Consider the following 13748-nt stretch of genomic DNA (forward strand, 5'->3'; position numbering starts at 1 on the left):
AACATATTCATGGTTTGTAAACGAAACATGTGGAGAAAAATACTGGCTCATCTAATTACAAGTTATTGCATTCTTCTCCAGGTAAATAAAAGACATGTAAAAGAGAAGCTGCCCAATGGTATAATGGCAGATATATTCAAAATGATACAAGTACACTGATACAAAGAATAAGGCTTGGCTTCCCCAAGTTTTACCTTTCTTTTCAAACCATTCAAATGCAAATTAACAGCCTCCTGGTGCTCTAAGGTTCCCAGCTCATGTCTTCTCTTATCAAAATTGTCCAAAACAAATCTATTATATTCCTTTGACAGAGGTGCAGCAGATTCTTCGGCAAATATTTTCTTTCTATCATTAACCAATACATCATCATCACTGTAACTAATTGCATACTGGTTAACATGACTTTTCTCATTTCTTGAATTCTTTGCACATTTAAAGGATCCTTCATTAGTAGACAAGCCAACTTGTTCTCGATGCTCAAGCCAGATTTCATCATTAGAACAAAGTTGTCGCGTAGTCAATGGACTGAACTCGAACTCCACATTCTCATCAGAATATAAACCCCTTTCATCCATTCTATATTCATTAGAGAAAAGTTTGATATCATTTTTATATGATGAATGCCCATGATAGTTGCCATTTGGAAAATGATTTCCATATCCCTTATTTCTACTATGTCTATCTCTGACAACAAGAGATTGTTTCTGGTCAACATATTCTCTTGGTGAAATGGCACCATGCAGATCTCTTTGATGCGGTATTGCATCATGTTCAATATACCAATTTGATATGTCCATCTCGCTACAGGAGCTTGTGTCATTGTATCTTCTTTTTGAGTTTCTTATTTCTGTGGCAGGGAGTGGTACATGTCCATCAGATTTGTGATAGAGGCTTCCCCCTTCCCTAATAAAGTTAGCTACAGGTCTTCTTTGCACTACATGCAAATTCTGTTCTCTATATCTGTGCTGAATTGTGTTTACATCACGTCCATCTTTGATCCTAAAATGATCCTGAACCACTTTTCTCTTCTGATGCCATAAAAATGCGTCCTTTTCCAAGAAAATTGTATTATATTTTAAAATGGATTCATTAGAATCCTCACAAGCATCACTTACTATCTCTCTCTCATCATGATACCATCTATGAAAGTGGTCTTCAAAAGCTGTTCCATTCTCCTCTGATGCAACACTTTTTGGACGAGAACAATCTCCCACCACCAAGTGTCTCTTGTGATTGGTATCATGATTTCCCTTCCTCTGAGATGCTCTGGTAGAAGATTTTACACTCAAATGCTTTTCAGCATATATTCTGCTCTTATAATTTCTTGATTTTCTTCTTTCATAATCAAAAGACGAATATCCCCCAACAACTAGATCAGAATCATGTTTCCCTTCCCCTGTCCTACTGCCCACTCCAAAAGTATCAATGCCATTCTGGCTTGTCCTATAAGACAGGACAGAAGCTTCTTCACAAGACGCAGAAGCAACCATGCAGTCAAGTCTACTTCCAATATGATCTCTGCAATAATTTGGAGAGAGGTTAAGACAATCACTGTTACACTTCCAATCTTTTTCCTTTGACTTTATAATGTTGCTTCTGGAACCATTTGAATAATAACAAGAAGATTTGCTTGATTCTCGTGATCTGGTGACTGCATTCATAGGAAATTTTTTCACGAAACTATGCATCTTCTTTGAACAATCCAAGTCCGTGGATGCTTTATAATGGCTGTCAGAGTCTGAAGAACCTGAATTGTTATTAGCTTGAATAGCAGAATGAGATGCAGCTTTATGTTTAGAGTCATTTGCACTCGAAGGATCCTCTGTGTCATCAATCTTGTGGCGTAGTTTGGTCACAACTGCCTCAGTAGTTGCCTTGGAATTTGTTTCCGGTGTCTTGGGAGAGGACAAAGTAGCAGGACCTACTAGGCCATCTAGGTTTAGGCACAACATACTGCATGCAAGGAAAAGAGAATATAGTAACCTTTTATGACATTGAAAAATGCAAGTTAACAGTTTTGATTACCTTCACTTTTTAAGTTTTAAACAACTCTGACAGTAAACAAATCAGGAACTAGTAGAACCAGGAAAATAAACTGTTACTAAAAGATAATCTGCCATGGATAAGACTCTGAATGCATGAAATGACAATTTTAAGTAATAAGCCTCGTGTGAAGTTGTGCACCATTTTTCTGTCACATACACCATGGCATTCAAATAAGATAAGTATGAATTTTTTCAACTTAAAAACCTACAATTAAAGATAGATCTTAAAAAAGTAAAGATAGGGTATTTGGAAATTCTTGGGATCCCTTCTAAGGACAAGAAGCTTCGGGCAGAGGATGCTAGGTGGATTATGATTTGTTGTACACTTCAAAAACCACACACGTTATAAATGGTTCTCGAAAAGCATGGAAGAGGGTTGTACAACAAGGAGGATGCCTCATCGCATTCCTCCTTATATTGGTCACATATTCCTTGCACAAAATTTTACATGCAGCCAGAAATCTCTTTAAAGGAATAGAGATAACATATCTATAAGTTCACATAATAACCTAGAGTTCACAGACACATTTTATGCCCATGGCAGATAGAACCAAAAATATGCAAAAATTTATTGTTTTGAGCAAAGACTGTTATACCATGCTGATCGGTGGTATCAGTACATGGGCAGACAGGTACATACCAGTCAATATCGGCATACCATATGTCAATATCATGGTACGTACCGGTTTTCAAAACAAGACTGCAAAATTATTGGAAATTCACAAAAATACTTTTATGTTTCTTATACAAAGTTAATGGTAATTTTATTATATTTAATTAAGAATATAGTGTATATGAGGTATAAATGAATGCATAACTCTGTGATTAACCCTAAACACCCAAATTTGGGCCTAAATGTAAGACAATAGGCCATATTGGGAGTAACACAAGAGAATAATCTTAACCATGTTTAATCTTTGTAAATATACATTAATACGCCTCTAATTATATGAAATAATGAATAAAACATAGAAAGAAGCTAGCTACCTTCAAATTGGAGAGAAATTTCACTAGATCCTAAATCAATAGTTCAATTAGCACTAGTCGCTGATTAGGAACCTTAATCACAAGCAAAAGTGTGAGAAAGAGTGAGAAAGAGAGTAAGAATAAGAGAGTGAATGAGAGTGAGTGAAAGCGGGGGAAGGAAGGGATTTAAAGCACCAATGGTCAAATTGACCACCAGGGTCAAACTTGACCAAATTTGTGTTGGTATTGATCAAATTTCAACCAGTATCAACCCATATTGGCCAATACAGCATGAGTTTCAACTGTATCAACTGATATATCACCCATACTGGTCAATACCTAACCCTTTTCTGTGTACTGCCCAAAACAGGCTGGTCTGTGTACCGATTAATATACTGGTCAGTTGGCGGACCAATACATACTACCTATTTTGTACTGTTTCGAGCGATACGTCAAACATTGGTTTTGAATACATTTCGAGTCTATTAATAAAATCCAAAAAGTCAATTATTTCTGACATTCAAGGGATAAAACAAGATGCAACTCTTGGTTAGCTACTTAATTGTATCTTAAGCTTGCTACCCTTTGAATACAAGAATACTCCACCCTCCTCAAATCAACCTAAGAAGAATGGTCTAGAAACAAGAAATTAGATTCTTGGAGAGGTTCCCTTCTTATGATAAAAAAGAGTGATTGTAAATTCCCTACCCTCTAAATGAGATGTTCCAAGCAACCAAAGCAAGTAATATTAGAACTTGAAAGGATTAAAAGGCATTTTCATATCAAGGGAAGAAAAGAGGTAGATGGTGGACTTAAACCCATGGCTTAGAGCAAAAGCTGTAAGCCTAGGCGAAAAGGATTCTTAGTTAAACTTGCTAGTCATAGGTGCCCTGCAAGCCAATCACATGAGTGATAGCACGTGTGACATGACATGCAGTCTTTTTGCTTATTATGACATTTTCTCACTTTATATTGCTTGATGCATCAACATATTGTGATGTCCATAGATCTGTGCAATGAAAATCAGATCGTGATTAAATCACGATAATGAGACCAATTCACCTTTAAACACAGACCCTAAATAATCACAGTCATATGTTACTGGTGTGTTGTATACCCGTCCATATGATGGAGGTGGCTGGTTTCACAGCTGCTCGTGTGGGGACACTAAGGCTATAGTGCAGGTGCTCATTGAAGAATGAGTTCACTGATTGATCCACTCACGGAATGCTGGATAGTTGATACCTCATTGTCAAATAGTGATTCCGTCGTCCCAATGGTGTTCTTGATACTTAGACTTGAGACACCAAGGATGTCCTATATGAGTACTCCCCTCTTTGATACCGAACTTATAGGTTTGGAAGTTCCAGATCTAGCATAACCGATTATCGGGAGTAATAGTCAATCTTACAAAGGCTATTGAATGTCAATAGAGGATCATCCGCTCTCGATATCATGAGAGGAATATCTCATGTGTTCTTGCTTAGATAAATCCTTGGCTCATTCGAATTAAGGGAGAAAGAGTTCTCAGGAAAAATCCGATTAGAGCGAGACTCGAGGAGAAACCGTATGGGCCTAACAGCACCATGCTTGGCATATAGTCTCTAGGATATTAGATGGATGAGGGACTATAGATATACGGTAATTGAGTATAGATAAGTCCAAAGGATTAGATTTCCCCGTATCGCCTGGGGACTGCGGCGTAGTGGTCTAGTACGTCCGTAGTCAAAGAGTCGAGTGAATTATTATGGAGATAATAATTCACTGAGTTAGAATGAATTCTAACAGATATGACTCACAGCCAACTAGATATTGAGCCTAGAGGGTCACACACATATGATAAGTGTTGCGACGAGTAGAGGTTCGGATATAAGATATCCGTCGGAGCCTCTATCTTATTGGATATCCATGAAGCTCTTGAATTATTGGATCTTATAGATGAGATCCAATAAAAGATTATTGGGTAGAGACCCACTAATCTATGAGGCTTCGGCAATTAGATAGAGATTCAATACCTAATAGGACAGGATCCATCAAGGTTAAGTTAACAAGGAGCCTCTATAAATAGGAGAGAACCAAAGGGCAATAGGCTAGGCTTCTTGGTTGCCACCTCCTATTCTCCTCTCCCCTTCTTCTCAACCAACGAGTGTGGAGATTTGGGCAGCAATTTGAGGAGAATCTTTGCAGCCCCTACCGTGTAGATCACCGCTAGAGAGGATGATGCTTAACCTCTTTCATTCTCTCCCACGAATCTGCAGGAATTCAAGGATATACGATCTCCCTAGGTAAAACAACTATCTCACACGTAGTTTTCAGTTTCATGAGTTTTTGCATACCAATCTTCGCACAACGATGAACACCTTTTGGGAAATTTAGGATTTTTATTTTTATGTTCTTTTGTTGTGCATGTGATGCCGCCCCTAGATTTCCCGACAATAATATCAGAACCAAGTTGTTCATGTGAAAAATTGCTTTTGAACTACGTGTGTTATGTTTTAAAAAGGCTTTTGATGTCAAAATTGTTGACGCAAAAGGCAAGAGAGGGCAACAACTATTGTTGCCCTCATAGGTTGGCTAATGGCTGCTTGTAGCCTTGTCCGACAACTTACGGGCCGCAGGCAAGCAGTCGGACAAGCGACGCCTACGGGCGACCTGCCCGCAGCAGGGCTCGCCCGCAAAGGGGGCGCGCGCCGCAAGCGGGTGAGCCACCTACGCCCGTCGCTCGCGGGTAGAAACGCCCGAGGGGGCAACACCACCCGCGGGGCAAGGGCGGCCGCTGGTAGAGTGGCGACGACCGCAATGCAACAAAGCAGGTAAGGGGATTAGGGCTTTTTGGGAGAAAATAACAAATCCTTTTGGTCCAAATTACCTAAAGACCCTTCACAATTCAAAAAATTCCCTATATATCTTAAATTTCAGAAAAAATATTAGTTATTAAAAGGTTTAATTAACTATTATTATTTATCTAATAGTCCTATATTTTGATATGTACATGTGATGTATGATGTGGACAGATGATCATGGACTGTGTGATGTATGTGTGTGATGTGATTATTATTATTATTATTATTATTAGTATTATTGAGGCCTACAAGTCTATTTTTCTTGTTTATTATCGGTCCTGCGTGCTTGTGAATCAAGGTATACAGTTTCAAATGATACCGCCCAGTACGGGCGGTACGTACCGGTTTGATAGTAAACCGGTACGCGGACGGATGATCAGGTGCAACGAGAGCATGGAAGCGATAGCGAGACCCACGACACTAAGACGGACAATCGCGACGCATAAAGATGCGTCGAGATACCGACGGAACCGACGAGGACGAGATAGACGATCACAAGGCATGGAGATGCACCGATGCATACATAGATCGTGATGTGAGTGATTGGGCCTACTGGCTCGGGCCTGATCACATTAGGCTGTGGTCCATGATCATCTGGTGTGATTGCTCATGTGATGTGTAATTACTTATACACCTAGTAGATATGTATATATATTTGCAAGCGATGTAAATATATATTAAATATGTGTGACACGTTATAAGAGACCGAATCAAAATCTCCTCTCTCGATAATATTAAGTCGATAAACATGAGAGAATTAGATTGACTCACGTGGCCTTCCATCGTTATAGGTAAAAATCGATTCCCGACGTAGGTTGAGTTGGCCGAGTCCCTCGAGGCTCACCTATATTGTGATTCGATATCTTGCCTACGATATAGAGATGTCACCGATGACCTGAGGACATGGTATGCTTAGTCGAGTCCCTCGAGGGCATATCATCGAATCAGACTCATCTTATAACGATGGAGATGACTTAATCAAACATCATGGTTGGTTGAGTCCCTCGAGGCCATGGTGGTTCGGAGGTCGAACAGGACAAAAATCACAAGGCGTTGTGATGAGCAAGACTTGCCTACCTTTACGGGCTTAGCATGATTATTTGAGTCCCTCGAGGTTACGTTAAGACGCTGATTGGATCTTAATCCCCACTAGGGATATGACGGGAGTCTCCGATTCACAAACCGAAGGGAGTTGTGTGTTTCACGAGAAAATAATGAGAGTAGATTAAGATAAAAGTCCTTATCTTAATTGTTTATTTTTATAAAATCTATATGTTATCTCTACTGCATCTTTATTTTTATAAATATGTCACTTTCAAATCTCTTACGTGGCATACTTGATGTCAACCGCCTCACTGGTCCAAATTATATGGATTGACTCTACAACTTAAGAATTGTTCTCCCGACGTAGAAAATCGTGTACGTCCTTGATACAATGATTCCTACGCCCGAGGAAGGGGTAAGCGAGGATGAGATCGCTCGTTACGTGAAGTATATAGATGACTCCACTCTTGCTCAGTGTTACATGTTGGGCTCCATGACTCTTGAGTTACAAAGACAACATGAAAAAATGGATGTCAGATCCACTCTCTTGCATCTCCGCAAATTGTTTGAGGAACAGGGAAGGACTCAGCTATATGAGATATTCAAGAGTCTCTTCCGTGCTAGGGTGATTGAGAGGACACCGGTTCAGAACCATGTCCTAAAGATGATTCAATGGATAAAGAAACTCACAGGTCTAGGAATGATCCTATAGGATGACCTATGTGTGAACCTTGTGCTTCAGTCCCTACCAAATTCCTTTTCTCGATTCATAATGAATTTTAATATGAACAAGCTTGAGGTGACTCTCCCTGAACTCCTCAATATGTTGAGGGAGGTAGAGAACAATATCAAGAAGGAGAAGCCAGTTCTCTATGCTGGTAAGACCAGAAAGAAAAGGTAGGCAAAAAAGTCCCTTAAGCTTAAGAAGAGCAAAGGCAAGGGCAGACCGGGTAAAGCAAAGGTTACTAAGAAGGACCCCGTAAAGGACAAAGGCCAGTGCTTCCACTACGGCAAATACGAGCACTAGAAGAGGAACTGCAAAGAGTACTTTGCAGAAAAGATGAAACAAAAGCTTGTAAAAACTTCAGGTACATTTATGATCAAGTCTCCATTTGTCAAACTCTTATGATAACACATGGGTATTGGATACCGGTAGTGCTTGTCACATCAGCAATTCATTGTAGGTTCTGGCAAGACCTAGGAGATTGGTGAGAGACGAGATGGATCTCAAGATGGGCAATGGAACAAAAGTTACTACAGTAGCCGTTGGCAAGGTCACCCTACATCTGCTTGGTGGAACTATTATTGCATTGGATGCATGCTATTTTGTTCCTTCTATTATCAAAAACATTATTTTCATTTCATGTTCGACAGTCGATGGATATAAATTAGTTTTTAAGAACAATAGTTGTTCAATATTATTAGATGATAAGATCATCATGAAAGGAACATTGCATAATGGTTTGTTAATGCTAGACATTGCTCCACATATCATAAATGTGAGTCTATGAGGAAACGAGATAACGTGAACAATGCATACTTGTAGCATTGTAGGCTCGGTCATATCAATGAGGGAAGAATTCAAAAGTTACTTAAGGATTGATACATATATCCATTCGACTATGAGTCATATACAACTTATAAGCCTTGCCTTCACAAAAAACTAACTAACTCTCCATTTAGTGGAACTAGAGAGAGAGTCACTGAGTTGTTGGAACTTATACAGAATGATGTATATGGTCCCATGTCAACTCATGTCATAGGTGGTTACTCCTACTTCATTACTTTTACTGACGATTTCTAAAGGTGTGGACATGTGTACTTGATGAAGTACAAGTCCGAGGCCTTCGAAAAATTTAGGGAGTATAAGAATGAAGTGGAGAACTAGACTAGAAAAAGTATCAAGACTCTGTGATTAGATCGAGAAGGTGAGTACTTAAGTACAGAGTTCACCCAGTTTCTCAAGGACCATGAGATTTTGTCCCAATGGACACCTCCTTATACACATTAGCTCAATGGTGTATCCGAGAAGAGGAATCACATATTGTTAGACATGGTGCAATCCATGATGTGTTTCGCCGACCTACCCATCTCATTCAGGAGATACACCCTACGGACCGCAGCTTACCTTTTGAACAGAATTCCAATTAAGTCGATAGTTTTTACTTTATATGAGATATGAAAAAGGAAAAAACTCGATCTTAAGGTTATTAAGATTTGGGGCTGCCTTGCTCACGTTAAAAGACACAACCCCGACAAGTTGGAATCCAAGATGGAGCGGTGCAAGTTCGTGGGATACCCCAAAGAAACTTGTGGGTATTATTTCTATCACCTCGAGGACCAAAAGGTCTTTACAGTCAAGAGAGCAATGTTCCTTGAGAAAGAACACATTCTTAGTGGAGATAATGAGAGTGTGATAGAGTTGAGTAAGGTTGGAGAACCTAGCTCAAACATCATTCCACAACCAGAGTTTGTTCAGTTACCTAGCACACAAGTTCCAACTTTACGTAGATTCGGTATAGTACCCTATCCTCCTGAGAGATATGTGGAATATATCATAAGAGAGGATGTTGAGGATATTGATCCTCAGACCTACGAGAAGGTTATTACGAGTATAGACTCTAAGAAGTGGCAAGAAGCCATGAATTCTAAGATGGATTCCATGTACTCCAACAAGATTTGGAACCTAGTTAATACACCCGAGGGTATTGTACCCATTGGAAGATTTGGAACCTAGTTGATACACCCGAGGGTATTGTACCCATTGGTTGTAAGTGGATCTTCAAGAAGAAGATCGAAGTTCATGGAAAGGTAGAGACCTATAAAGCAAGACTAATGGCTAAGCAGTGATTGCAAAAGGCGCTCGGGCGCTCACCTAGGCGCTCGGGCGAGGCGAGGCGAGGCGAGGCCCGAGCGCCTCGCTAAAGTCCCAGGCGGCGCGCTTCAAACAGGCGCCGCTTGGGCGCTCGCCCGAGCCCAGGCGCTGGGCGCTTCGGGCGAGCGCTTGGGTAAACCAAGGCGACCGAACCAGAATTTTAGGTCTGGTTCGGTCCTGGTTCGGTTGTTATTTGGTTCAATCGAACCAACTAAACCGATATAACCCCAACCCTAACCCTAACCCTAACCCAACACTAACCTGCTGCCGCTCTCGATCCCGATCCCGATCGCGATCTCATCGCTCGCTGCTCGCGCCTCCCGCGAGCCCTCCCGCGAGCCTTCCCGCTGCTCGCGCCTCCCACGAGCCCTCTCGCTGCTCGTGCCTCCCGCGAGCCCTCCCGCTGCTCGCGCCTCCCGCGAGCCCTCTCGCCTCCCGCGAGCCTTCCCGCTGCTCGCGCCTCCCTCGAGGCCTCCCGCTGCTCGCGCCTTCCGCTCCCTTTCCCTTTCCCGTTGCCGCTGCCGCCGCTCGCCGCTGCTGCCGCCGCTCGCCGCTGCTGCCGTCGCTCGCCGCCGCTGCTGCCGCCGCCGCTCGCCGCTGCTACCGCCGCTCGCCGCTCCTACCGCCGCTGCCGCTGCCGCCGCCGCTCGCCGCTGCTTCCTCGTTTCTCCATCAGGCTCAGTATACTCTTAATATTAAGTTTATTTGAATTTTGAAATAATTAATTTTCTGTTAATAGATTAATAATATATTATTTTGATTTTAATGTTATTAATTTTTATTTATTTGAAATTATTGTTAGGTTTCAACATAAATGACAAGTGCAGAAAGCAACTCAATAGAGTCTCCAATGGTATCAAAAAAAGATCCTACATGGAAGTATAATTATTTGAAGAATCCGAAAGATCCTAATGCAGTGACTTGCATATTCTGCGATAAGACTACTAGAGGTGGTATTTTTCGTGCAAAACAACATCTAGTAGGAAATTTCAAGAATGCAGCAGCTTGCAAAAAATGTCCACCTGAGGTAAAAGAAGAGTTGATGAATTATATGAATGAAAAGAAGACACAAAAGAATGAATCTTATGGGAATTTACTAGAAGACAATGTTGAACATATCAAAGATGAAGAAGAAGATTATTCTACGAGTATTAACCCAAGTGAAAAAAGAGTATACGACAAAAAGGGAAAAGAAGTTATGAGTACTAAGATAGGTAGAAAAGGACCGATGGATCCATATATGCTTCAAGGATCCCAAAAACAACAAGGGCAAGCAGGAGGCTCAAAATTGAGACAAACAAATATAAGTGATGCTTGTGATAAAGAAATAAGAGGAAGAACAATTCAGCACATTGCTCGCTTCTTCTATCAGGCTGGTCTTCCCCTTAGTACAACTCGTTTAGACAGTTTTAATCATATGATTGAAGCTATTGAAAGATATGGTGCAGGATTAAAACCTCCAAGTTATTATGAGATGCGAGTTTCATTGCTACAAAAAGAGTTGAATTATACAAATGACTTACTAAAGGGTCATAAAAAATCATGGGCAACATATGGTTACTCTATTATGTCAGATGTTTGGACTGACAGGAGGCGCAGGAGTATAATTAATTTTATGGTTAATTGTTCTTTAGGGACTATATTTGTGAAGTCAATAGATGCTTCATCTTTTGTAAAATCTGGAGACAAGATATATGATTTACTTGACAACTTCGTGGAAGAAATTAGAGAACAAAATATCGTTCAAATCATAACCGACAATGGAAGCAACTATGTTTTAGCTGGTAATATTCATCTTTTGATTTTGTTAATTATTTTATCTTCAATTAAGTGTGTTAAACTCTGAAGTCTTATCATTTTTGTTATCCTTTGTCTCAGGTAAATTGCTTGAATAAAAAAGACAACACTTGTATTGGACTCCATGTGCAGCACATTGTATAGATTTAATGTTGGAAGATATTGGAAAGATCTTAGAAATCAAGAAAACCTTAGAAAAGGCAATTTTTGTTGTTGGATTTCTTTATAATCACATTGGGGCTTTGAATATGATGAGAGAAGTTACAGGGAATAAAGAATTAGTGAGACATGGTGTTACCCGATTTGCTACTTCATTCTTGACATTACAGAGCGTGCATCGTCAAAAACATACTCTGAGAAATATGTTTACCTCTGAGAAATGGATGACAAGCAAATGGGCAAAAGAAGCAAAAGGCAAGAGGGCTGCTGATATCATCTTAATGCCATCCTTTTGGAATCATGTAGTTTATATATTAAAGGTAATGGGCCCTCTTGTTCGAGTCCTTCGGTTGGTGGATAATGAAAATAAGCCTGTAATGGGATATATTTATGAGACTATGGATAGAGCAAAGGAGACGATTAAAAGATCTTTTAATGAAAATGAAGAAAAATATGAGAAAATTTTTACAATCATTGACGAAAGATGGAATTGTCAACTTCATCGTCCCTTACATGCAGCAGGATATTATTTGAACCCTGAATTCTTTTATAATATTAAATCTGTTGGATTTGATGCAAAAGTTTTGGGTGGGTTATATCAGTGTGTTGCAAGATTAGTTCTCAGCATTGAGGTTCAAGATAAGATTATTCATGAATTATCTTTATATAAAAATGCTGAAGGTGTTTTTGGAATTACAATTGTCGTTCGATCCAGGATAACTACCTCTCTAGGTATTAATAATTTGATATAATTAATTTCATATATATTATGTTACTATGTTATTGCTAATAATAACATAAATTTTGCAGCTGAATGGTGGAGTCTATTTGGAAATTCCACCCCGAACTTACAGAAATTTGCTGTCAAAGTACTTAGTTTGACATGTAGTGCTTCGGGTTGTGAGCGAAACTGGAGTGTCTTTGAGCATGTAAGTATTACTAAATATTTTTATTTTAATTAATTTATTTATTTAGATATATGTATTAATATATTTTTAAATTATATGACATGACAGATTCACTCGAAGAGAAGAAATCGGTTAGAACATCAACGATTGCACGATCTTGTTTACATAAAGTATAATCAAGCTTTGAAGACTCGTCATGATTTGAAAAATAGATTTGATTCAATCTCATTGCAAGATATTGATGATTCAAATGAGTGGTTAGTAGGAGAAATGGGTGCTAACTTGCAAGATGCTGAAGACGAGCTTGTATTTGAAGATGATAGATTGACGTGGGGAGATGTGGCAAGAGCTTCAGGTGCTGGAGAATTACAAACATATACAAGACAAATGTCAAAGAGAAAAATGAGTGCAAAAGCATCAAGCTCGGCTCCTGCTATTATTGAAGACATAGAGAATGAAACATATCTTGATGAAGAGGAAGGAATCGAAGAACAAGAGGAAGAAGACGAATTCAATAAAGATGATTTGTGTGAAAATGACGATAATATTAATTATGATGAATGACTTTGATGTAAAATTTTAATGTTTTGAATTTTGAAACTTTTTGTTAATATGACATTGTGATTTTGTATCTTAGATTTTCTTAATTTAATAACATATTTTTATTTAAAATTTTAAATAATTATATTTATTAATTATATTATATATTTTTATATTTTAGCGCCTCGCTTCGCTCGAGCGAGCGCCAAGCGCCTCGGGCGTTTTTGGACCTTGGCGCCTTTTGGCGCCTAGCGCTTTTTAAATCACTGTGGCTAAGGGGTATCGTTAAAGGCAATGTGTTGACTATGACGAAACCTTCTTACCCGTAGTCATGCTAAAATCTATCCAAATTCTATTGGCTATTACAGTGCACTATAATTATAAGATCTGACAGATGGACGTGAAAATTGCATTCCTCAACGGCAACCTTGATGAGATGTATATGATACAGCCTAAGGGATTCGTGTCCAAGCATAGTCTAGATAAGGTGTGTACGTTACTTAGGTCCATCTATAAACTGAAGCAAGTTTCCCGAAGTTGGAACATAAGATTTGATGAGACGATCAGATCT

At 39.4% G+C, this 13748-nt stretch overlaps 1 protein-coding gene across 4 annotated transcripts in view; it reads right to left on the reverse strand.

The window, feature by feature from the left end:
* Positions 1 to 13748, reverse strand: part of LOC103992030 (FIP1[V]-like protein) — a 44184-nt gene that overhangs the window by 20402 nt on the left and 10034 nt on the right. For all 4 annotated transcript variants that reach the window (XR_010515134.1, XM_065192317.1, XM_065192316.1 and 1 more), the window contains one exon: positions 195 to 1953. Coding sequence is in view for 3 of the 4 variants with exons in the window: in XM_065192317.1 (XP_065048389.1) it covers positions 195 to 1953 (1759 nt within the window). In the remaining variant the exon portion in view is untranslated. The remainder of the gene's footprint in view (positions 1 to 194; positions 1954 to 13748) is intronic.

Source organism: Musa acuminata, chromosome BXJ1-7 (genome assembly GCF_036884655.1).
Source record: "Musa acuminata AAA Group cultivar baxijiao chromosome BXJ1-7, Cavendish_Baxijiao_AAA, whole genome shotgun sequence".
NCBI lineage: Eukaryota > Viridiplantae > Streptophyta > Magnoliopsida > Zingiberales > Musaceae > Musa > Musa acuminata.